The following is a 24,550-nucleotide window of genomic DNA, read 5'->3' as shown; positions in this document are numbered from 1 at the left end:
ATCAGCAGTGAGTGGAGAATCCAAGGCCCCTAAGAAAAACCCAAACCTTGTCTATCATTTTTTATTTTCACATCAATAGGAGAGACAGTTCCTTGTTGATTTGTTCCCAGACCTTTTGTGGGAAGAAATCCTTGATCCAACATCATATTAGAGACTTGAGAGTTTGGACTATAAAGTAATACTCCCATTTCTTTTAATATATCTCGGCCCCAGAGGTTTAAAGGCAGCCCAGGCAAAACATAAGGCTGGAAGTATCCTGAATGGCCCTCACTATCTTGCCATAATAAAAACTGACTACTTTGCATAGGAGAAGTACTTTGTCCTATTCCGTGAAGTTCTGTAATAGTAGGACTAATGGGCCAACGTTTAGGCCAGTGTACCTGCGTCATAACAGAGACATCAGCTCCAGTGTCTAACAAACCTGAAAAAACCTTTCCATTAATGGTTCATTTCATTTCTGGACGTTCTTTCCCTATCTTCTGAATCCAGTAGGCAGCACTAGACGATCCAAAAGCCTTTGTTTCTCTCTTTTGATGTTGTAAAATTTGTCCATGAGGTACAAAGGGCAAAAGTAGCAATTGTGCAATTTTATCACCAGGAGAAATAGTTATTATATTTTTAATAGTTTGTGCCATGACTTTTATTTCTCCTTCGTAGTCAGAATCTGTGACTCCTGGCATAATAGTTAAACCTTTCATGGTGACACTACTTCTTCCCAATAATAGTCCCATCAAACCCTTGGGTAAAGGTCCACAGATGCCCGTAGAGAGGGCCTGAGGACCCATTTCAGGAGTTAATACATATCGGGCGGAGGTACTGAGCTCCAGTCCTGCGCTTCCTGGTGTTGCTCTGGAGAGCGAGGATATTGTATGTTTTTGTTTTTGGTTAATGTCTGATTGATAATTTGAGGAGGATACACAGACATTGCCCTTATTATTTGTTGGGGCCGGGGAAGGCCCCGGGAGGAGTTTCCCGACAGTGGTGGCCCATCCTTGTGGGCCACTGAGCAACAATCTTGTGCCCAATGTTTTCCCCTATTGCATTTAGGGCATAAACCAGGGATTTTCTGACCATCTGGAGGTTTCTGAGTAGGGAAGGAAGGACTAGGCTTAGAATTAAAAGATCTACATTCTCTAGCAAAATGACCTGCCTTTCCGCATTTAAAACAAGTCTTTGTTTTCTTTTGATTGTTTTTGAACCCCACTTTAGTTAATGCTGCAGCCACAGCAGCACCCTGTATATAAGTAGGCCCAATGTCTGCACAAAGGCGAATATAAGCCTCCAATGTTCCCCGTTTTCTCCAAGGTCGAATCGCAGCCTGACACGCATTATTAGCATTCTCAAAAGCAAGCTGCTTAACTACAATTGTACCAGTGAGTCCGTCCACAATGAGTCTCCCCACCGCCTGTGACAACCTATCTACAAAATCAGCATATGGTTCATCAGGTCCCTGTCTAATTGTTCAAAGATCCTCAGTTTTGTGTGTGGAAGGTCATTTCCTCCAGGCTTGTAATGCCAAATGATTTATTTGAGGATAAGCAATGAAGGGATAAGTTAATTGATCTTGTAAAGAAAGATACTGTCCTTCCCCAATCAGCATATGATAATCAACTGGAACATTATGGGTAGCATTCTTTTCTGCTTGTTCAGCAGCCCGTTCATAAAAATCAAACTTCCATATTAAATAATCTCCACCATTTAAACAAGCTCGTGCAATAGACTTCCAATCAGCGGGGGGAAGAGCTTCTCCTGTCAACCATAGCAGCAGTAAAGGGAGCAGTGGGCCCATATTGAGCACAGGCAGATTTTCAATCTTTCAAAACTTTCAAAGGGAGAGCCTGATGCTCCCTAGTAGCTTGTTGAGGATTATTAGGACCAGGTCTTTCTATGACGGGACAACAGAAAATAGGATCTTCTCCTCGTTTTATGGCTCCTTGTACAGCGCGCTGCAAGGGACTCAGCATTTTTACAGATGTAGATTTTTGAGGAAGACAGTCCTTATTAACCTGCAGCTTTTTCACTGACTTATCTATCACAGCCATTAGAAAATCATCCTCAGGATAGTTCTCTCTTTTATGTTTACAAGCCTCATCTGTTAAGTCAAAATGTTCCTCTTCATCTAAAATATTTAAATTAATTAGCTCTTTCGGTTTAGGAAGCGGCGACACAGTAGCTGATAATACAGTCTCTCCTTCTGTCAGAGGCTTATGTTTTTCTGACTTTACATTCAAATCAACACTATCATGAGAAGCATCTAAACATATTTTTATCACATTCCACAAACTATATGTAACAACAGGAGTATGAGTAGGCCCTCGAGACTCATAATAATTTTTTAAATCTTCTCCAACTTTCTGCCAGATTTCTGTCACCAGAGCCACCATCAGGAAACCAGGGAGATACACCATGAATATGCTGTAAAAATTCAGTCAACTGTGAGGTAGAAACTTTATTACCCCGAGCTTTAAGCATCGAAAGTAAAACCTGAGCAAATAATTCACACTACTTTGAGGCCTTTTGCCTCATCTTATTTTACTTCTGACTATTGCCTCATGGCTCTATTAGTTTCACTTTTACTGGTGGCCACACATATTTTGCATAAGGGTTCTCTTACCTGCACTTTCTTTTTCTTTTAATTGCCTTCACGCTTCAGGTCCCTGTTCGAGTGCCACTTGCCGAGGACCAGCCGGAGAAAGAGCATCTCACCGCCCAGGGTCAGAAGGGAAGGGGTAAGGAACTGAAGTAGCACCGATGGATGGGGTCAGAAGGACCAAGACAACTGATGGTTGCAAGGCAAATTTTATTATGCTACAGTTGCAGATTATATAGACTAGAAATCGGAAGGTTGCCAGATGGTGGTTTACATTATCTACAGACTGTCTCGGCTCAAGGTTAACTTCCCTGGGAGGAAACCCATAAACCCAGAAGCATCAAAAATAACCTGCATGTGCAGGGGGGAGACAGCTTTGCTTGTCTCATTTTACATTCTTTCTGATCTCTGGGCCCTGGTGATTTATCTCCCATGGAATGGAACAAGGAGGGGAACAAGTAGGGACAGTCCCTTCGAGCAGCGGCCGCATGCCTGGCATGTCCTTACCTGCTCTCAAGGCTGACTGCTTCCCACACATATGTTGCCTTGTTTAAGCCTCAAGCCCTCGATCCTTTGCTGAAATACAATAATTTCATTCCTATGGTTTTCAATACCAAAAACTCAACCTCCAGGAGGGCTAGAGTCTAATTTGTACTCCAAACCAAGTAGCAGTGCAGTTCACTACTACTGAGGTTGGATCCATAAAGACTTCAAGACCACATCCAGAAGACAAGTTATTATATATAATACCCTAGAAGGTCTGAAACATAATTATCATATACATAGCTGGTCCTTCAGAGCTTTTTACCTATAACATGTTTTTTGATGAAAGTTATTTAATGTACTGGAGATAACTGTGACTTACTGATCAAATATTTGAATACTTATACTTACCTGGGATTTCATTTCTGCTGAAAGAAAAAGGAAGAACAGGACTCACTAAAACAAACAAACAAACATTAGAAATGAAAGTAAAAATCTTAACACACACTATCACTTTTGGAAGCAGCATAGAGGGGCAGTCAACGGTAAAACACTGGTGAAATAGGTCAACACTCTAGGCCAAAAATCCATTATTATTATCATCAGTGACAGTACCACAACTGTGCCCTTCAGAATTAATAATCACTCCTAAGAATCTTCATTTGGCACCAGATGATGCGGTTAAGAGAAACACTCTGGGAGGTTTTGAATCAGACTTGGTTTTTTGTTAGCCAAGTTACAGGAGAATTTTTAAAGTGGGGGGAGGGGAAGAAGGAAACGGACCAGGAAAAGAATTTAAGCCATCATCTATAAACCAACATAGCACTGATAGTTCCAAACATTATGTCAGACACTAAAATGACTGATATAGGCTCAAGTGGTTTATAAAACCTACAAAAAGACTACACAAGCAAAGTCCCCATTTATCTGTAGAGTTCAGAAACTAAAACAAGGAATATTTTAGCTTAAAACCTTATCTCAAGAGAATCATACACACTTCACATGAATAAAAATACCTGAAACCAAACATTTTTAAAAGCTCCAATACCCAAAATATAAAGAAAAATATTAATTCAGAAGACTCAATCAATCCATGATAATCACAAAACGGCTGGGCAATCTCTATCTCCATTCCACACTAACCATCCATCCCATGGAAGACCAAGGGAGATCAGACCTTCCACACTTACCTTCCAGACCTTCCAGACACCTGGCTGCTGCAAAATTCTATGGAGACTCCTTGTGGAACAGCAGTTTCCCATCTCTTGTGTCTCTCCCTATCATGATCGTGATCATGCAGGAAGCAAGTCTGGCTGTGCTATTTCTTATCATTGTCTGTCACCCATCTGTAGCATGGTATTGTACAGATAAGGAAAAAGTAGTTCCCTTTCCCCCAGAAGGTTGAGGCTCAGGTACAGGGTAATTCTCCTGTGCACACAGTCCTTATTTAGGCCGACTCAGTGACTTCAACAGGCTTAATCATGTGATCAGGTTTGTTGCCAGCTGCGTAATGCTCCCACATCTGTAGATAGAGCCGCTCTAGGTCCATTGTGTATTGTTTGGTGTTGAACAGAGGGCTAGATGTTCTCTGCTTCCAGACTTTGCCACGAATTTTCTTCAGGTATTCTAGATCAGTTCCCAGTTTCACAGCTATGTCTTCATATTCTTGTCTATTTTTAGCAATAAGCTCACGATAGCCTAAACAAGTGAGCTGGGAAGCTGCAACTCGGGAAGCAAGAGTCTCTCCTGGCATAGTCACCACGGGTGTCCCTGACCAAAGGACATCCATCCCTGTGGTGTGTCCATTACAGAGTGGAGTGTCCAAGTAGACATCAGCCAGCTGGCCTCTCCGAACATGTTCCTCTTTAGGAGCAACAGGTGAAAAAATGATACGGTTCTGGGGAAGGCCCATATTTTGTGCGTACTGTTGAATATTAGGTTCTCCTACTGCTGGAAAACGCAACAGCCACAGTACACTATTGGGAACACGCTTCAGAATATTTGCCCACATCTGCAAAGTAGATGGGTCAATTTTATATAACTGATTAAAGTTACAGTAGACAATGGCATCTTCCGGTAACCCGTACTGAGAACGTGTGGTTACAATAATGGTATGGGGAACCTCCTCTCCAGTGGCAGCCTTAATGTTGATCTGGGTAGTTGCCAGTCCATTGCTAAGACTGAATCCATTAATTGTTATCTGAATTTGTCCTCTGTTAATCATTTCAATAACTGCCTCTGCAATAGTATTCATAGGAATGACAGGCATATTAAGAGCTGTATTACTGCTGTCTGCATTGTCTCCTCCATCAGGACATTTCATCTTGACAATCTGCACATCTGGGAGACTATCAAGAAATGCTTTGAGGTCGTTGCCATTCAGCACAATCCGATTGTCATAAATGTGCCCATTGGACTGAAAATCGATGACTGCCTTCTTCTTCAGGTGAGGGAACATATTAGCATGATCACCAATAAAGAAAGTATGGGGCATATAAGCCAGTTTCTCAGAATACTGCTCAGCAACTTCAGCAGGTGAAGTTTCCTGATCAGTGATGATATAATCCATGAAAAGCATGCCACTGGTCCCAGGGTAGCCCAGCCACATTGCCTGAATAGGAGCTGGCCTGAGAGCAAAGAGTTCATTTCGAGCACCCCTGGTATAACCATTCATATTTACAAGGATGTGTATACCATCTTGATGGATGCGATCAGCTGCTTTCCCATTGCATGGAATCTGAGAAAGATCAATGAAATGATGGGCTTCTGCCATCACCTTCGCTCGGAAGTTTGTGCCATCATCTGGGCTCAGGGCATAACAGAATACCTCAAATTTATCAGGATTGTGCATGCCTGGAATAGACTGCATAAGATGAGAAGTAGGATGATTCCCAAAGTCAGAACTCACGTATCCTACACGCAGTCGACCATCACTGAGCTTCAAGTCTTTTGGATGTTCGTACGGTGGTTTATGAAGGACACTGATCTCATCCAAGCAGAGGTTCCCGTGGCTCTCAGCAATAGCCTTCCTGAAGCCATGAGAAAGAGGATAGAGCATACTATGATGAGGCTGCACAGAAGGCAATCTATTCTTCTCCAGCTGGTCAGCCACAATGCTGACCAACTTCTTCATTTGCTCATCATAGTCTGTCCAATCACAGACAATCTGCAGGCAATGAGCCAAATCACAATAAGCGTCAGGAAAATCAGGTTCAAGCTTCAGAGCAGTGCGATAAGAAGCAATTGCTTCTGGAATATTCCCTGAATACTTGTGAATGGAAGCCAGATTGCTGTGGGCATCTGCAAGTGCAGGGTTAATCTGAATGGCACGAGTATAACACTGCAAGGCTCCCTGAACATCCTGCATCTCCTTTAGAGTGTTTCCCATGTTACAGTAGGCATCAGCAAAGGTAGGACTGATTCGAACAGCCTCCTTATAATGCATCAGAGCTTCCTGCAGTTTTCCCTGCTGCTGCAATACACTTGCTAAATTTGAATGGGCAACAGCAAAGTCTGGGAAGACTTCTAATGCTTTACGATACAAGCGAACTGCCTCTTCAATGTTTCCTTGGTCTCCTTTGATATTGGCTAGGTTATTCAGAGAGTCTGCATGGGTGGGACACAGCCGCAGAGCTGTATTATAACAATCTTCTGCTTCGGCAACACTGCCCTTCTCTTCCAGAGCGTTGGCTAGGTTGCAGTAAGCATCAGGGAAATGTGGTTGCAACTCAATAGCTCGCCTGTAGGTGTCTATTGCCAGATCTATCAGGCCTTGCTCATAGTATACACAAGCCAGGTTGGCATGTACCACTGCATGATTTGGGCTCAAGCTTAGGGCACAAAGGTAAGCTGCCACAGCTCTGTCAAAAATCCGTGCCTCTTGCAAGACATTTCCTAAATTGATATAAGCATCCAGAAAATTGGGGTCAAGGGTGACAGCCTTTTCAAAGTGATGAATTGCAAGCCAAATCTCCCCTTGTGCATTGAAAACACAGCCAAGATTACTCCAAGCTACTGCAAAGTTCGGTTGCGTCTCCATTGCTTTCAAATAACATGCCTTGGCTCCTTCCAAGCGACCCAGGGCTTTGAGCAGGTTCCCCAGGTCACTGCGAACACAGTACAAATCAGGATTGCACTGAAGAGCAGAGACGTAAGCTTGTACTGCCCCTTCCATGTCGCCTGCTGCTACCAAAGCGGCTGCCAGGTTAATATAACCATCGATGAAATCTGGCTTGAGATGCAATGCATGCCGGTAATGCTCAATTGCTTCCTGCAACTGCCCTCTTTCCTTGTACACATTCCCCAAATTCGAATAGGCTTCTGCCAGAAGAGGGTTCTGTTTAATTGCCAGAGTACTAAAGTGGGCAGATCTGTCCAGCCTTCGACACTGGAAGTGTAGAGATGAAAGTAATAAAAGTACTCCAGTATTGTCTGGCTCTTGTCTCCACAGCTGCATGCAGTGTCTCTCAGCTGCCTCAAAATCTCCTGCCTGATATTCTCGATGTGCCAACTCAGCTAACCCTTGGAAGGAAAGCATACGTTTCGTTGGTTCTGTGCTGTCGGCCACGTTGCCCACAGAAGACGCCATCTGGAGGGTCTGCAGAGAGTGAGAAAAGGGGGTAATTGAGTCCCGCTGCCGCCACTACTGGCAAGAATGTTTCTAGAGGTAGCAAATACGAGGGCAGCAGCCATACCACTGCTTTGGCAGGCTTAAGCGGCGGCGACAGTTACAGGCACCGAACCTTAGGAACTCTGGTTGGTCATCTAACTCTCACGCTCTTAATTCTTAACCCTGCCCTCTTCCACCATTTTTCTCCTAATCAGGGAATAAAAATTACCTATACACTTGCCTTAGAAGAAATCAGAAGTCAGTAGTCCAAACACTTTTCAAAATTTTGTTTTCTGCCCAGTTGGAAAGGAAATACATGATTGACTTTACTTCATCATTCATATAGTCAATGTGGAAAACATTAGGGCCGTGAATTTCAATACAGTAAGATCAGAAAATTTTAAATTGGCCTTCCCAAACCACTAATAAGTAACCGATGTTGTATATAATGCTAAAATCTTAGAGACTGAGTTTGATATTTTAAAAGTTCTGAAAGGATTAGCTAATTTCTCATATTTCTCATGCCTCAAACCTGAGTATTACTTTTTTAAAAATAAATTTATTTATTTTTATTTATTTATTTTTATTTTGGCTGCGTTGGTCTTCAATGCTGCGTGCAGACTTTCTCTAGTTGCGGCGAGCGGGGGCTACTCTTTGTTGCGGTGCCCGGGCTTCTCATCACAGCAGCTTCTATTGTTCTTCCACAACTCTATGGGTTCCTCTTTAGGTCCTATGAAGAACCCTAGAAATTAATTCACGTAATTATAGGTTTTTGCAAAATTGTCAAAAGTGAGATATTTTAACTTCCATCAGGTAAGACCAGCGTCTCTTTCTTTGCCAATTTTCCTTCTATCATATTCTGCTATGTTGGATCATATTGGAATGGCCACAGGCTTTTTTGAAATCTGGCTAAGGAGATTTTCTTTTGTTCTGTGGTTCGCGGACCTCTCACTGTTGTGGCCTCCCCCGTTGTGGAGCACAGGCTCTGGACGCACAGGCTCAGCGGCCATGCCTCACGGGCCTAGCCGCTCCACGGCATGTGGGATCTTCCCGGACCGGGGCACGAACCCGTGTCCCCTGCGTCGGCTGGTGGACTCTCAACCACTGCGCCACCAGGGAAGCCCTAAGGAGATGTTTTAAGTGAGGCTATTATGTGACTTTCAGACACCACCATATGTAATTGACTATATACTATCCCATTACAGGAATAACTTCCAGTACTCATACTGACTACTCTACTGACTTAACTAGCACAAGACACAGAAGCATAAGGACAAAAACCACCTTACAATATAGCCATGTCTTGCACTTCACAGCTCTCAAAGCATGTGCGTTTGAAGAAGAAAAAAAGAACTGAAAAGTACAAAACCAGAAGCTATTCTGTGGAAAATTATTTCAATCATCAGGCATGTGAAAGATAAGTCAAAGATTCAGTTTTCATCAATGCTTAGTCAAAACGGAAATTTTCTTCTGTCAAGAATATACTCCAGAGGTTTCCCTGATGGCGCCGTGGTTAAGAAGCCACCTGCCAATGCAGGGGACAAGGGTTCGAGCCCTGGTCTGGGGAGATCCCACATGCCACGGAGCAACTAAGCCGGTGTGCCACAACTACGGAACCTGCGCTCTAGAGCCCGTGAGCCACGACTACTGAGCCTGCGAGCCACAACTACTGAAGCCTCCGTGCCTAGCGCCCATGCTCTGCAACAAGAGAAGCCACTGCAATGAGAAGCCTGTGCACCGCAACGAAGAGTAACCCCCACTCCGTGCAAGTAGAGAAAGCCTGCCTGCGCACAGCAACGAAGACCCAAAACAGCCAAAAATAAATAAATAAATAAATAAATAAATAAATAAATAAATGAATGAATATACTCCATGAACAATGTGTGTAATGGAATGGTGTGAATGAGTATTTTATCAGAATCTCTGTAATGCACAAACCTATAGCAGTACTGAAATCAGTAATGCATTTATAATAGTAAATATTTATGAGGAAGTAATCCTTAGAGGTTTTCTCAAAAGTTAACAATGAAAATTAATGTGACATTATCAGTAATAAATTGTGAAGCTGAAATAAACTTTTCTAAACTATTAATAACTAGAAGCAAATTCTAATCAACCATGTTACAAGAAATCTATGTCTAAAAACTACAAAGTTTATTTCTTAAAATTTGATTTCGAAAATACATAAACTGTCGTATGAGGAGGCAGTTAAAGAATATATAGCTAAAAGAGTGGGGGAAAAGTTTTATAGAGACACATCTGGCAGTAGTTCATTTTTAAATGTCATTTTTCTAGATTTTGTGACACCTATAGTATTGATATTTGAAAGCATTTAAAAAATTGTAATTTGAAGATTTGCTACTTCCAGGTAGAATAAAATATTTTGAAGCAAAACAACGTTTCCACTGAGAAAAACAACAAAAAGCCAAATAAAATAGCCAGCATTCAATCAAAAAGTTCTAGACAAACCAAGAGATAGAATCATATGACTAAAATTCTAAGAAAAGGACAGATTATACAAAAATATTTATATAAGATATTGTGTATCTTTATCAGGAAAAGTCTTTATCAAGAAAAGACTTTAAAATCATCAGAATTAATATATTTTATTTATTTGTATATATTTATACATAGATATTTATATATTTATATAAAGAACTTAAAGATAAAGCCCTAGTTAAGGCAGTGACAACAGTAGCAGTGGGACTGAAAAGAAATGGTTATATTCAAGCACATTTTGTCAGTAAAAGTCCAAGATCAAATGTCTGACTGCATACATGGGATGGATAGACGGAGTGGGAAAAATCAAAGTTAACTATAGAGGTTCTAGTGAAGATGGGGTTGCCGTCACCCAACCCAAGGGGTTCCGATCATCCCCAAGGTCTAGGAGACTCAAAGGGAAGGTCATGGTCAGAGGCAAAGTTAATTGGTGGGAAAATAAGACTCCCAGTCTCTCCATCTCCTTATACCTCCTTATACTTTTATTTTAACATCTTTATTGGAGTATAATTGCTTTACAATGGTGTGTTAGTTTCTGCTTTATAACAAAGTAAATCAGTTATACATATGTCCCCATATCTCTTCCCTCTTGCATCTCTCTCCCTCCCACCCTCCCTATCCCACCCCTCTAGGTGGTCACAAAGCACAGAGCGGATCTCCCTGTGCTATGCGGCTGCTTCCCACTATCTATTCCTTATACCAGTTTTGTTTTTCTGCTCATATACGTAGCAGCATTTCATTCAAGGGGAATGTCATTGATTTGACTGGTCAAATTAAACAACATAATTCAAGGCACATTTACAGTGGTTAGTTCCTCCACAATTTAGAAAGTCACATTCACAATTTCCCTCTTCCTACGCCGTGGAACACATTGGCCATTCCTCCAAAGTTTCCACTCCACAAAGTGGACCAGAGATGACGTGAGCCCAGAACTGAGAGCTTGGCATGAGATGGTGTCAGCCCCACGTAGAGCTCTGGCATAAGTTATAACCCAACCCAGCTCTACAGAGAGCTCTGCATGGAATCCTGGGAGTAAACTCAGCCATAATAATGGGATTCTGTTTTTCATTTGCTTTTCTTCCTTGCTTAACTTTCCCTGGCCACTCTGACAAACAAACTTTCAGGCATTCCTGGGCCACTCACTAACTTTATTCCATTTAATCTCATCCAGATTCCCAAGAAAATTACTAACTATAAGGAGGGAAATTTGGAACATGGTGACTTTTAGATGCCTGAAATATACAGGTCATTGAATCCAGTTAAGTAGCAAATTATCTGGATCTCAAATACGCCAGTAGAATAGCAGACTAAGCTCAATTTAATGTACTCTTACTGGAGACAGATGTAAATTCTGGGTCAGTTTTGAAAAAGTTAAAAGCACATAGCTGAGATTAAAAGAAAGAAAGGAACACCTGCATGTTTCAGAAAGTAACAGAGAAATTAAATCCAGAGAAAGAAGAGCGGGCTGATGTCTGTGGGTTCCGTTCCTTAGTATAGGCCTTATGTAAATAGGGGCTGGAGCTAGAAATCTAACATTACCTTGAGGCCAGGAATTTAGACTCAGGATGGAACAATATTGAGAAGTTGGTACAGATATCCCACAGAAATTTCATGAGGAACTGCTTAGTCCATTAAGAGGGCCAAGGGCGGTGGTGAGGAAGATTGATATCTCTTGAAAACCTTCAGGTACAGAAGACATCAACACCTCTGAAAAGTAGGCCTGTCCTTCCCAGCGTTGTGATGGCCAGGTTGTCACTAACCTGTAAGGCCCTGTATGAATCAGAAACTGCAAGGAGAGTAATTCAAAGAAAAACAGATGCAGGATGGGTCTGGCAATAAATCCTAGGACCCTATCAGAAACAAAATTAAAACCACTCTAAAGGGAAATTTTAACAAACCAGAGCAGATATATCCTAACCAGAATAGAATAATAATTCTGAGGAAGTTACTTTAGTTATTTAAGTAATATTCAATGCATTTCCATGGCCAGGCCCTTTAGAAGAATTCTAAAACATATACAAACAATTCGTTTACATCTTATATATCCCACCATCCAGAGCCAAATTCACTTAAGTACTGTACTGGTGGAAAGTCGGCAGCACTATGGAGACAATAAAAAGGTGTTTACCATCAAAAAATGTCAAGGTAAGGAAGATAATGTCTAATTTTTAATTATCCTGTGGTTTATTGAAATCTTTTGGAAACCCAAAATAGAGAAAACCTAGGAGGCAATGAAGACTTAAATCTTTAGAGATTTATCAACTCATCTATAAAAGCTTTATTAATCTCTTCTTTTAATACCATTCCGGAGAGGTATAAATGTGTCCAGAGATAGGGTTGAAGAAGCCTGAGAAAATTTCAATTGTTTACTATTCTTGGTCAGCTATTAAGACCTTTCAGGAGCATCTTGATTTTCATGGCATCATCCAACAAAAAGCAGGATATTTTACAGAAAGTCCTGGTCCACTTTTTGGCTTGCTTTTGTGTTTATGTTTTTGGTTTTCTCACATTGGGCGGTACATTAGGCTACCTATTGCATACTCCCTCATTCATGCATGCATTCATTCAAACAATATTTACTGAGTTGAGATATTTAATTAACACCCAATAAATGATGTTTAGGTGAATGAACGTGCTTTTTATCAAAGTAAGTGTAAGTACTGAGAAAAATTACAGAATGTTTGATCCCAGCCCCACAAAAGTGTATAATTGTGTTGAGGATATAACATATGCTGGTGAAATAACTAATATATCATATTGGACAGTCTCTAAGTTCAAAAATGAGTTTTTATAAATAATCACAGCCTAAGGAGGACAAAGCAGGGACAGTTCATTATGGGTTGAATCTATCAATAAATGTACATTTCAGATGAGATTTGAGATTGACCTTAAAGAAACAAGAGGACTTAGATATATGAACAGAGAACAAAAAAGGCATGGTGATAGCATGTGCATAGATAGTGGGGCCAATATTTATGTTCTTCATTAAAGATAGTCAGAGATAACCCAAATGTAACTGTTCCCATGGGTCCATTCTCAGTATCCAAACAAAATGGCAAATCCTATCTTAGTAAAACTAATGAAAAACACAGTCTTTAACAAAGACATTGTGAAGGAAAAGGGGAGAGGAAGGCTTGCATCCCACACCACACAACAAAACTTATTTGTTTCATTTTCTCCCACTGAAAATTTCCTCTCCCTCTCTCTGTACGTCTCTCTTCTCCCACATCTGGCCACACTCTACCAGCCACCTTTCCAGATCTTTCCAGAACTCTCCATCCTAGTTTCATTATGCCACAAGTTGAACATCTCACAGGTCTCCAGGACGCATCCTCATCACTTATTCCACAAAGACAAACAAAGGACACTTCTCAGGATCACGTTTCTTGGAAGGAAGAAGTCACGAGGAGTGATTATAAATAATATAAGGTGGAGAGCAGTGACTTAAAATACCATTTTTCCTCTTAGAATGTGAATACAGGGAACTTTGGGAAACTAGAAAATCTAGAAAGGATTCATTGATAATTATTTATTTTCAATGAATAAAATAAAATGTAATAATACGGCAAAACTCTGACAGATTAACTTTTTCAAAAGTTGCTTTCACACACCTTCATTATTGGGATGTTTGATAAACACATCTTTCTTCTTTCTTTGCAGATACTGGCACCAAACTTTCAAACAATAAGAACCTTCCCATAAGTCCCTTGCCAGGCAAGATTAAGGTATAATAATCCAAACAGATTTTTGAAGAAGATAACTGGTTGAAAGCACAGGAAAAGAGCTGGGTTGCTCTTTTTCAACGGTCACATAATGAGTAATGTGGGAATTGGTTTACAAAGTCTCTCTCCATGAGGGGCTAAGGTTAAGATTAGAACTTCTGAGGCCAGAAGAGCAAAATAACTACAAAAACACACATATTTTCAAGAGCCACCCTTTGGATGTGAGGGATTGATTTTTCCCACTCTTTTTTCAGCAGCCCAACTGGTGTCTTTATTAAATGACATAGGAGAATACAGTGTGGCCAAGAAGGCTTAGATTTCCTTAGCCCCAAGTCAGATATTCTCAAGTGACTGTCCACTCAAATTAAAAAGAGAGATTTACAAGAGGAAACTGGATACAACTGAGTGTACTTTTATTTCAGCCCTTTACCTGAATGTTTTGTTTTGTTTTGTTTTCAGTTCTCCACTGAAGTTGCCTACATTAATATATTTTTAAGAACATTTCCTTACGTTGAAGTATTCATTCAGTATATTCATTTACTATAATTGAGAAAAGCCAAATGACTTAGGCAAATTCATTTCTATATTGCCACAGCAGTGTATTGTGAACTAAATGACACCTGGCAGTTCTTTACTCAGATACTAACTCAATTAGAAGGCAGAACAAGGATACCTACCCATTCAGGGAAGGAAAGGACACTTAGCCTCTGTAGCTGTCTTAGGTCTCTTATCATCACAGTAACAAATTGAACACTAAAAACCATACGATCATCTCAATAGATGCAGAAAAAGCTTCTGAAAAAATTCAATATCCATTCATGGTAAAAACTCTCCAGAAAGTGGGCATACAGGGAACATACCTCAACATAATAAAGGCCATATATGACAAGCCCATAGCTAACATACTCAATGGTGAAAAGCTGAAAGCATTTCCCCTAAGATCAGGAACAAGACAAGGATGCCCACTCTCACCACTTTTATTGAACAGAGTTTTGGAAGTCCTAGCCACAGCAATCAGACAAGAAAAAATAAATAAATAAAAGGACTCCAAAATGGAAAGGAAAAAGTAAAACTGTCACTGTTTGCAGATGGCATGATACATAGAAAATCTGAAAGACACTATCAAAAAACTATTCGAGCTCAAACATGAACTTGGTAAATTTGCAGGATACAAAAGATTTCTATATATAAATTTTGTATTTCTATACACTCACAGTGAACTAATAGAAAGAGAAATTAAGGAAACAATCCCATTTACAATCGCATAAAAAAGAATAAAATACATAAGAATAAACCCGCCTAAGGAGGTAAAAAACCTGTACCCAGGAAACTATATGACACTCATAAAAGAAATGAAAGATGACACAAACAGCTGGAAAGATATACCATGGTCACGGATTGGAAGAATTAATATTGTTAAAATGACCATCATACCCAAGGACATCTACGGATTCAATGCAGTCTGTATCAACATATCAAGGGCATTTTCCACAGACCTAGAACAAATAATTTTAAAGTTTGTATGGAAACACAAAAGATCCTGAATAGCTAAAACAGTCTTGAGAAAGAAGAACACAACTGGAGGAATCATGCTCCCTGGCTTCAGACTCTGCTACAAACCTACAGTAATCAAAACAGTATGGTACTGGCACAAAAACATCCATCACTGCAACAGAATAGAGAGCCCAGAAAGAAACCCATGCACTTATGGTCAAAGAATCTATGACAAAGGAGGCAAGAATATGCAATGGAGAAAGGTCTGGGCTTCCTTAGGGATGGTTTCATCAATTAATTTGTTTTCTTAAATGGACCATACTTTTCCATGTCTTTGTATACCTTGTAAGCTTTTTGGTGGAACATTTGGCTTTCAAATATTATAATGTGGTGTCTATGGAAATCAGATTCTCCCACTTTCCCAGGGTTTTCTGGGCTTTGGATTGTTGAAGGCTGTAGCAGTCTGTTTGTTTAGGGACCTTTCCAAACTAGTTTTGCAATGAGTGTACTCCTTATCGTATGTAGGCACTGAAGTCTCTGTTCCTTTAGTTCATGTTTACCTAATGTTTTGACAGAGATGTCCTTGAATTCCTGCACCTAAGACAAACAAAAACAAATATACACAAGCACATCCACATGCACACTCAAAACCACACACCTCTCCCCATTGTGCAGATTGCTGGATCACTCCTTCAACATTTAGCTGACCTGCACTGAGTTCAGGGCTCAGCCCATGGTAAAAGCTTAGAGACTCCTCTGGTGTTTTCAGAATACGCATCTTATCTTGAGTATGCATGTGGCTTTCTTAATTTCTCTGGACACATGTGTACTTTTTGTATGTTCTAAGTTCCCAAAGAATCTCCCCCAACTTTTGCTCCTGCATCTTATGTGGTCTATTGTATTTCAATGCACAGTCTTCTGCCCCAGCCATCTGTGCTTTGTTAGTTCACCTTGCACTTTTTTTGAGCAATGACCAATGCTTTCCCAGACTGTGTTCCAGGTTAGCTAAGACAGAGATAAGCATCTTGTGTCAGTCCTTCAGGTAACTCCCAGACAGGTTAGAACAGATACACATAATAATCCGAGAGTATGGTCTCTTCTGCTCCCTCCTGAAGCAGTATTGAGGGTCCCATACTAGGAATGGTCTGCTGCTACTTTAAGACTATCACTGCGTTAAGACCCCACCACTTTAAGACCATCACTACACTAACAGTAGATGGGGCAAGGGCAAGTAAAAATGCCACAAAGCTTTCCTGCCATTTTCAAATTGCCTCTTCCCTGGTTCAGTATGTGTTTGGTTGCTGTAAATCTTTGCCTGATTTCAGGACTAAGAGAAACTCAAGGAACCCCACAACAAGAAACAGTATGATCAAACTCTCAGATGCCAAAAGACAGAGAAAGAATCTTTTCTCCCAAAGGAGAAAGAAAAAACAAATTTGTTACAAAGCAGGGATCCTCAAAAAGATTCATAGCTAATTTCCTATCTGAAACCACGGAAACAAGAGGCCAGACATATTTAAAGTGCTGAAAGAAAAAAACTGTGCACCAAGAATTCTATATTTGGCCAAACTGGTTTCAAAACTTAGGGAGAAATTAACACATTCCTGGATAAACAAAGGCTGAGGGCGTTTGTTTTACAACTTCCTAACACTGCCCTATGACAAATGCTAAACTGAACTTTCAGGTTGAAATGAAAGGACACTAGACAGCAACTCGAACCTGTATAAAGAAATAGAAATCTCCAGTAAAGATAAATACATGGGCAGATACTAAAGCCAGTATTGTGCTACTGGCTTGTAACTCTACTTTTTATTTCTCACATGATTGAAAAAACAAATGCATAAAATAATCATAAATCCACGTTATTGGGCTCACAAAGTATAAAGGTGTAATTTGTGACAACAATAATGTAAGGAGGAGGAATGGAACTGTAGAGGAACAGAGTTTCTGTGTGCTCTTGAAGTTGGTTCCAATTCAAATGATATTGGTTGAACTTTAGAAGGGTAAATGTAATCTTCTCGATAACCACAAAGAAAATATCAATAGACTATATGCAAAAAGAAATGAAAAAGGAATCAAGAGTTCACTACAACAAAATCGGCTAAGCACAGAAGAAGTCAGTAATGGAGTAAATGAGGGACAAAAAATGCATAAGACATACAGAAAACAACCAGGAAACAGACAGAATTAAGTTCTTCCTCATCAGTAATTTTTAAAAGAGTGGATTAAGGTCTCCAATAAAAAGATAAATATTGGCAGAATGGACTTTAAAAACATCCATAATCCAAGTATATGCTGTCCGCAAAAAACTTACTTGATTTCAAGAGACACAAGTTGGTTGAAAGTTAAAGCACAGAATAAAATATCCCATGCAAATAGTAACAAAAAGAAATAAAGAGAGAGAAAGAAAAAGGAAGGAAGGAAGGAAGGAAGGAAGGAAGGAAGATAGATCTGGGATGGCTACATTAATATCACACAAAATAAGCTTTAAATCAAAAACTATCACAAGAGGAAAAGGAGGCCACTATATGTTGATAACAAGTTCAATCTATCAAGAAGATATAACAACTATAAACATATATGTACCAAACATCCCCCAAATAGTGAAGCAGACATTGACAGAATTGAAGGAAGAAATAGATAGTTCTAAAATAATAGTTGGAGATCAATACCTTGCTTTCAATAATGGATAACACATGTAGACAGAAGATCAGTAGAGAGGTAGGGGGACTGAATAACACATTTAACCGACTAAACCTAACAGCCATATATAGATCACTCCACTCAACAACAGCAGAATACACATTTTTCTCAAGTACACGTGGAACATTCTCCAGGAAAGACCATATGTTACGCCACAATACAAGTACCAATACATTTTTAAGAAACTGAAATCATACAAAGTATCTTCTTTAGCCACAGTGAAATGAAGGTAGAAATCAATAACAGAACCATTGGTAGCCATTTCCCATCATGCCTGCCACACATGATATAAAGCAATGAAGGGAAAAACATAACTGACCATTTAGAAAAGTGGGAAAGAGGACATACCATTGACACAGAGTGTGTGCTGTTTCCCGTTGTCAGGGATAGAAATAAATTAGCATTATTTATTCATTAGTGTGTTAATTTCTTGGTCAATCATTGCACAGCCAGTGTTTCTGCCTGATGGGAAGACTTCCTATACTCAGTGTTGAGTGGAGACAACCTTGAAAGGGACATTTAAAAGGATTATATTGTGATGGGCTTAGCAGTACCCTTCCTCCTATGCCAGTATTTAGGCTGGGGTATTTCCATGCAGTGTGTACAATCATAGGCCCCAGGTCACCAGAATTTAGTTGGATTCGTTTTGTTAATACATTCCCTCAGTACTTTGTCTTTTATTTGACTGGTGCATTTACTTCATTCTTTATTATCACTGCGAAACAACTTTGTTTCCTGTTCAGATGCCAGAAAGTGGATATCAATACCTCCTGAGTTTTACACATCACAGGTCTGTTTTACATATCAGAGACAGAGACAGCAACTATTTCCAATGACTTTGAGACATGCTTTGAACATGTGATTAACATGTGGAGTGTTGAAATGTGTGTCGAACTCATTATACTTGCTCTAAAAGGTTTCAAACTGCAAAGATTTAAAAATCTTTATCTTTGAATAGTTTTCCTGTGCTGTCTCTTTGTGTCAGACTGTTAATGTGCAGTCTGGCACCTTCAAATAATGTGGCTTTGTAACCAATTATTTACATGTTGTTTTATCCACAGAGAATCTTTTTTTTTTAATAAATTTATTTATTTTTGGCTGTGTTGGGTCTTTGTTGCTGCACATGGGCTTTCTCTAGTTGGGGCGAGTGGGGGCTACTCTACATTGTGGTGTGCGGGCTCCTCATTGCTGTGGCTTCTCTCGTTGTGGAGCACGGGCTCTAGGCGCTGGGGTTTCAGTAGTTGTGGCACGCCGGCTTCAGTACTTGTGGCTCATTGGCCCTAGAGCACAGGCTCAGTAGTTGTGGCGCACGGGCTTAGTTGCTCCGCGGCATGTGGGATCTTCCCAGACCAGGGCCTGAACCCATGTCCCCTGCACTGGCAGGAGGATTCCCAACCACTGTGCCACCAGGGAAGTCCCCACACAGAGAATCTTAAGGTCAAAACATACAACTCGATTAACTACACTTCCTCCTGTTCACATTTCCCTCATCTTTTCTTCATCTTCTGTCTGTTTCCTTGGCCCTGTTTATATTAAGTGCTTTTGCCATTATATTTGATTGTCTGTTCCGGTGAGTTACCACAATGCTTTATGAGACATGGTAGGATATAAATGCATTTAAGTAATATATATATATATATATATATATATATATATATGTAGTTTGCTTGAGTGCAGTGTTTTTTGTTTTCTGTACTGAATTCATTAGCATGGGTCGGTATAAAATTTAGCATAGGTCAATATGTAATTTGTAAACTAATAAGGTCTTAAAAGTGAGGAATTAAGTCTTTTAAATTTAATTATTTATTGTAAAGAGCAGAATAGCATACATAAACAGGTGCCTAAGGAAAATTTGTATTCTAATCTGGAACTCTCATGAACACTTTTTTTTTCTTCTAATGGTATGATAGTAGGCCATTTGATTATTTCTATTTTTATGGCTTTAACTTTAGAACAATGAAATATTCGTAACTTTTAAAAAGTATTTTTCTTTATTTGATGCGGGTGGGATACTGGAGAAATGAAAGGTCAAACACCTATTGAGGAATCCATACTTGTCTATATATTGTGTACTTTTATTTCAATAACTGATTTAAAATTCCTAAAAGGATGCTATAATAAGTTATTATGCCATTTTACAGACTGAATTAAGTGAATTTCAGGGAGGTAGGAAACTTGCTTAATGTTATCCAGCTGCCAAGCGGTAGGAGTGAGAATTAAATCCAGGTATACCTATCGCCAAAGTTTCTGCTCATCTCTTTACATCATCCACTTTTAATAGCCAATGCTTTCCTGCTTACAAATATGACTGAGGTTTCCAGATAGTCAACATTCCTTTGTAATCAGATAGAAAACTTACTGTTGATTCTCTAAAGACATATTCCTTTTCCATTAAGTGACTTTAGTTGTTCAAATGATACTTCCAGACAGTAGTAATCACACAGTTGGAGACTAAGAACAGAACTCAGGGATGTGTCTAGCAGTCAGTAAAGACCAACTGGGCTCACTGATGATATTTACGGTCATTTCCTCTAGACTAACATAAGCTTATTAATAAGACCCTAGTAATTCACAGTACTGCCCTTGCCTGATTGTTTGTTCTTCTCCCTCTATCACTCTCTCTTTCCCCATATTATTATTATTTTTGGCAATTTTTCGTGAATTAAATTCAGGGATTAGTATTCAGGAGTACTCGTCACAAAAGCAGAGAATCTTAGCTCACACCAAAGGAAGAAAATAGAGAAAAAGTATAAATTATATGAATACACACACATACACACATGTGCCAACTATATGCTGCACTTCTCCAAAATCTGTTCAGTATCTGCACATTTACTGTATATTAGCAGTAAGACCAGAAATGAGCGTAACGCTCTGTTTACAAGGCACAGAAAACAGACCCAAATATGGAAATTACTAGCAATGAGAATGGGGAAGAAAGACTACAACAAGGAATGTAGATGATATTTTTGTTTCCTAGCTATGATGCCAAATATTGAACTTTCAACATGAGACAAGGAGGCCATAAAAAGTTGTATTAGTTTCCTAGAACTGCCATGACAAAGTACCAGAGACTGAGGAGGTTAAACAACAGAAATTTACTCACTCACAGGTCTAGAGGCTAGAAATCTGACATAAGGTGTCAGCAGGATTGATTTCTTCTCAAGTATCTCTTCTTGGTTTGTAGATGCCACGTTTTCCTTTTGTCTTCACATGGTCTTCTCTCTGTGCATGTCTGTGTCCTAATATTTTCTTTTTATAAGGACACCAGTCATATTGGATTAGAGCCCACCCATTTCACCTCATTTGACCTCAGTTACCTATTTACGGGCCTTATCTCCAAATACAGTCATATTACGAGGTATTGGGGGTTAAGACTTCCACATATTAACTTGAGCAGGACACAATTCAGCTGATAATAGAAGATAAGAGTAATTTAAGCAAGTAACTATTGTTTACAGTGACTTGCTTAAGGATATGAATTTACTCAAGAAAAACAAGAAGAAATTACATAACACTGTACGTTATACAAAGATATTAAATTAATCATCATAACATCCTGTGAGATGGGCATTAAATTAGACTAAGCAAGATGAAGCAACTTATCCAGAATTGTATAGTTGGTACTTTCCAGAATTTAAACCAGGTATTTTCCCACTTCCATTCTACGTTATATATTCCTTTCATTATTTGAAATGAATTTTGAGTCTTCATTTTGCTTAGTTTCTGAAGTTATATGGGGATAGAGTGGAGTTAGATATTTTCAGTGACATTCACACATGGGGAAGGAAATTGAGTCCAGAAGCTTCAGCAATGTTTCCATGGAGAACACTAACAACAGAACCAGAAACACCATTATCCTTTTGGTTCAGTGATCTTTCCTGAAGCACTACAAGAATCAATTTTAAGAAGCCCAGTGTTTTCCAAACTTTCACCAATGGGCTCTGTAGGGTCCTCTAACAGTATCTAAGAGACTAACTAGTTTCACATCCCAAGCCACTTAAGACAAGGAGTTCTGATTGTTCTCTGTGAGGAAATCAAGTGACAATCATAGCTGGTGATTTAGGATAGTTTCTTCAGGGCCCAGGCAAAACCTAATACACAGTAATAATCATTGTTAACTGCATCTTTGACAAGGATTAATCAGGTATCAAAGAGGTCTATAAATTGGGAGAAATTATGATCAAAGAGAAACATAGACCACAGATATTTAATTAATGCTCAATTTTTTATGAGTTTAACTTTGGTTAACCTAATTTTCTTTCTTCTAGACAATTTCCAATTCGTCTCCACAAAGAGACCAGAATAAGCACCTTCCAATACAAGATTAATTGTGTTGCTTTAATTTAAAGCATACAGTGACTTCTACATTCACTCCACCAAGTTTTGCCAGGAGAGAAAAGGAGACGTGATATTTTGTCTTGAATTGGATATGCCACCATACTTGACTTAGCTCATCCTACTGAAAGGACTTTGAGGGCAGATTCTACAGTCTTGTCTTACATCCTCTATGGAATCAGGCCAAGGGAATCACACACAGTTACAGCTGGAAAAACATTTGTTCTGGGTTAATACTTTTAGCCTTTACCACCAAGACTTTATCACCAAGACCCATCTTTACAGTCTCTAAACAGGAGACCTTCTTGCCTTCCGTTTTCATATTGACTAGGAAGGTAAAGGGAAGAACTGAGAAGTACCCAAAGTCAGCTAGCAGCCAGCACAGATAAATCATCGGTGGAGATAGTGTTTCTTTCAAAAGATATAAACATAAGAGGAAGTCCTAGTGTTTGAAACAACTGTGCATAATAAAATTCCATGAAAACCTAGAAATCCAGATGCAAATCAGTAACATATTGGTTAAATAAGCTGTTATGTTCATGCAATGGACAAGTGTACATACATTAAGAAGAACGAGATACTCTTTTCTATGAGATTCTCTTTTCACTGAACTCATCAGTGCTGCAAACACAATGTTACATAATACTTTTTCTTTAACATTATACCAGGCATCCTCATCTTGTCCTGCATTTATTGCCAGTGTTACTAAAGTCTGTCACTTACCTCTTTCTCTTTTAGACATATAATTTCTTCTTATTTTGGAAGCATTCATCTATCCTTTTTTTACTCTTTCTTTTAAATTACAAATGAATATTGAATTTTATAAAATATCTTTTGGGGGATATTTCAAGTGATTGTATACTTTTGCTCTCCTTTGACCTTGTTATATGGTAAATTATATTTTGTTATTTCACATTATGCTATTTATTATATATTGTATTATGTTTACTAATGACATTTATTATATTATAATTTCATTATTTTTAAGGTAGCATTTTGTTTTAGATAGACAAAACAACCAGTGGAATAGGAAGCATCTTAAAATTAGATGCAAGAGCGTAAGAGAATTGAGATTAAAATAAAATTCACATTTTGGATCAGTAGCAAAAATTATTCAACAAAAGTGGGAAAATATGGCTATCATAGAGTTACTAAATTCTAGATACAGCAACCAGTTAAAAGTTAAAAAATAATGAAAGTGTAAAAGTATCAGAAACCTGGGAGACTTGAAATAAATTATTCATGAGGAATACCTTTCTAAGATACAAAGAAAAAAGGTACATTTAATTATATAAGAATTAAAATTTTCCTCATGGCAAAATGCACTACAAAGGTCAGAAAACAAGCAAAAGAAATTGGGAAATATATTTAGAAATGGATATGCCTTCTTTACAACTTTTGAGAGAAGCACATGTTTCTTTTTCCTTTAACCTGTTATGTGGGTATTAATCTATAATGTAAGTGCATGGTTCCTTTCCTTTAACCTGTAATGTGAGATTTAATCTATATGGTAAGTGCATGGTTCCTTTCCTTTCATCTGTAATGTGAGTGTCAACATGGGGCACTGTTTCCAAGCACAGACATTGGATGTTCCTGTACTGGTCCCGTCACTGACCATCCACAAAAACTTACAAATGTTGCTTTACTTTCCTGGGGGTTAGAGTCTTAGCTAAGAAATGGAAGCAAAATAGAACTTTCCCCCAGGGATGATAGAAGGTTTAAAGGAGTAAATATGTAAGTGACTTGGCACAGTGCCTAGTACAAGAGAGATCAATATAAGTACTTACCAATTTGTTAAAGAGACACATGAAAGAAATAAAATGTGGTGATTTCAATCTATTGATATATATTCTTGACATTAAACTACATTGGATGACCTAACTTGCTCGTGCTTTTTCTTACTCTAGTGAACTTGGGTAGCTAATATCATAGTTTAAAATTTTTCCTTTTATATTTACAAGTAAATTTGACCTGTAAATTTCTTTTTCCTTACAGTCCTAATCTATTTTCAGTATTAGGATTATATAGACTTCATAAGATGAATAAAGGAGCATTCTTCCTTTGCTACTCCCTAGAAGTTTTTCTTTGTTAATATTGATGTTATCTGTTTAA

At 38.9% G+C, this 24,550-nt stretch overlaps 2 protein-coding genes across 2 annotated transcripts in view; one reads left to right on the top strand and one right to left on the bottom strand.

The window, feature by feature from the left end:
* The window catches only part of LOC125963851 (UDP-N-acetylglucosamine--peptide N-acetylglucosaminyltransferase 110 kDa subunit-like), a 275,052-nt gene that overhangs the window by 58,395 nt on the left and 192,107 nt on the right, over nucleotides 1–24,550 (top strand). The window lies entirely within an intron of this gene.
* On the bottom strand, nucleotides 4,469–7,661 carry LOC125963847 (UDP-N-acetylglucosamine--peptide N-acetylglucosaminyltransferase 110 kDa subunit-like). The gene has a single exon (XM_049707418.1). The coding sequence runs from the start codon at nucleotides 7,659–7,661 to the stop codon at nucleotides 4,521–4,523; it is 3,141 nt and encodes a 1,046-aa protein (XP_049563375.1). The 3' UTR covers nucleotides 4,469–4,520.

Source organism: Orcinus orca, chromosome 3 (assembly GCF_937001465.1).
Source record: "Orcinus orca chromosome 3, mOrcOrc1.1, whole genome shotgun sequence".
In the NCBI taxonomy this organism is placed as follows: domain Eukaryota; kingdom Metazoa; phylum Chordata; class Mammalia; order Artiodactyla; family Delphinidae; genus Orcinus; species Orcinus orca.
The sequence above is the reverse complement of the archived record's forward strand: the minus strand, read 5'-3'. Positions and strand labels throughout refer to the sequence as shown.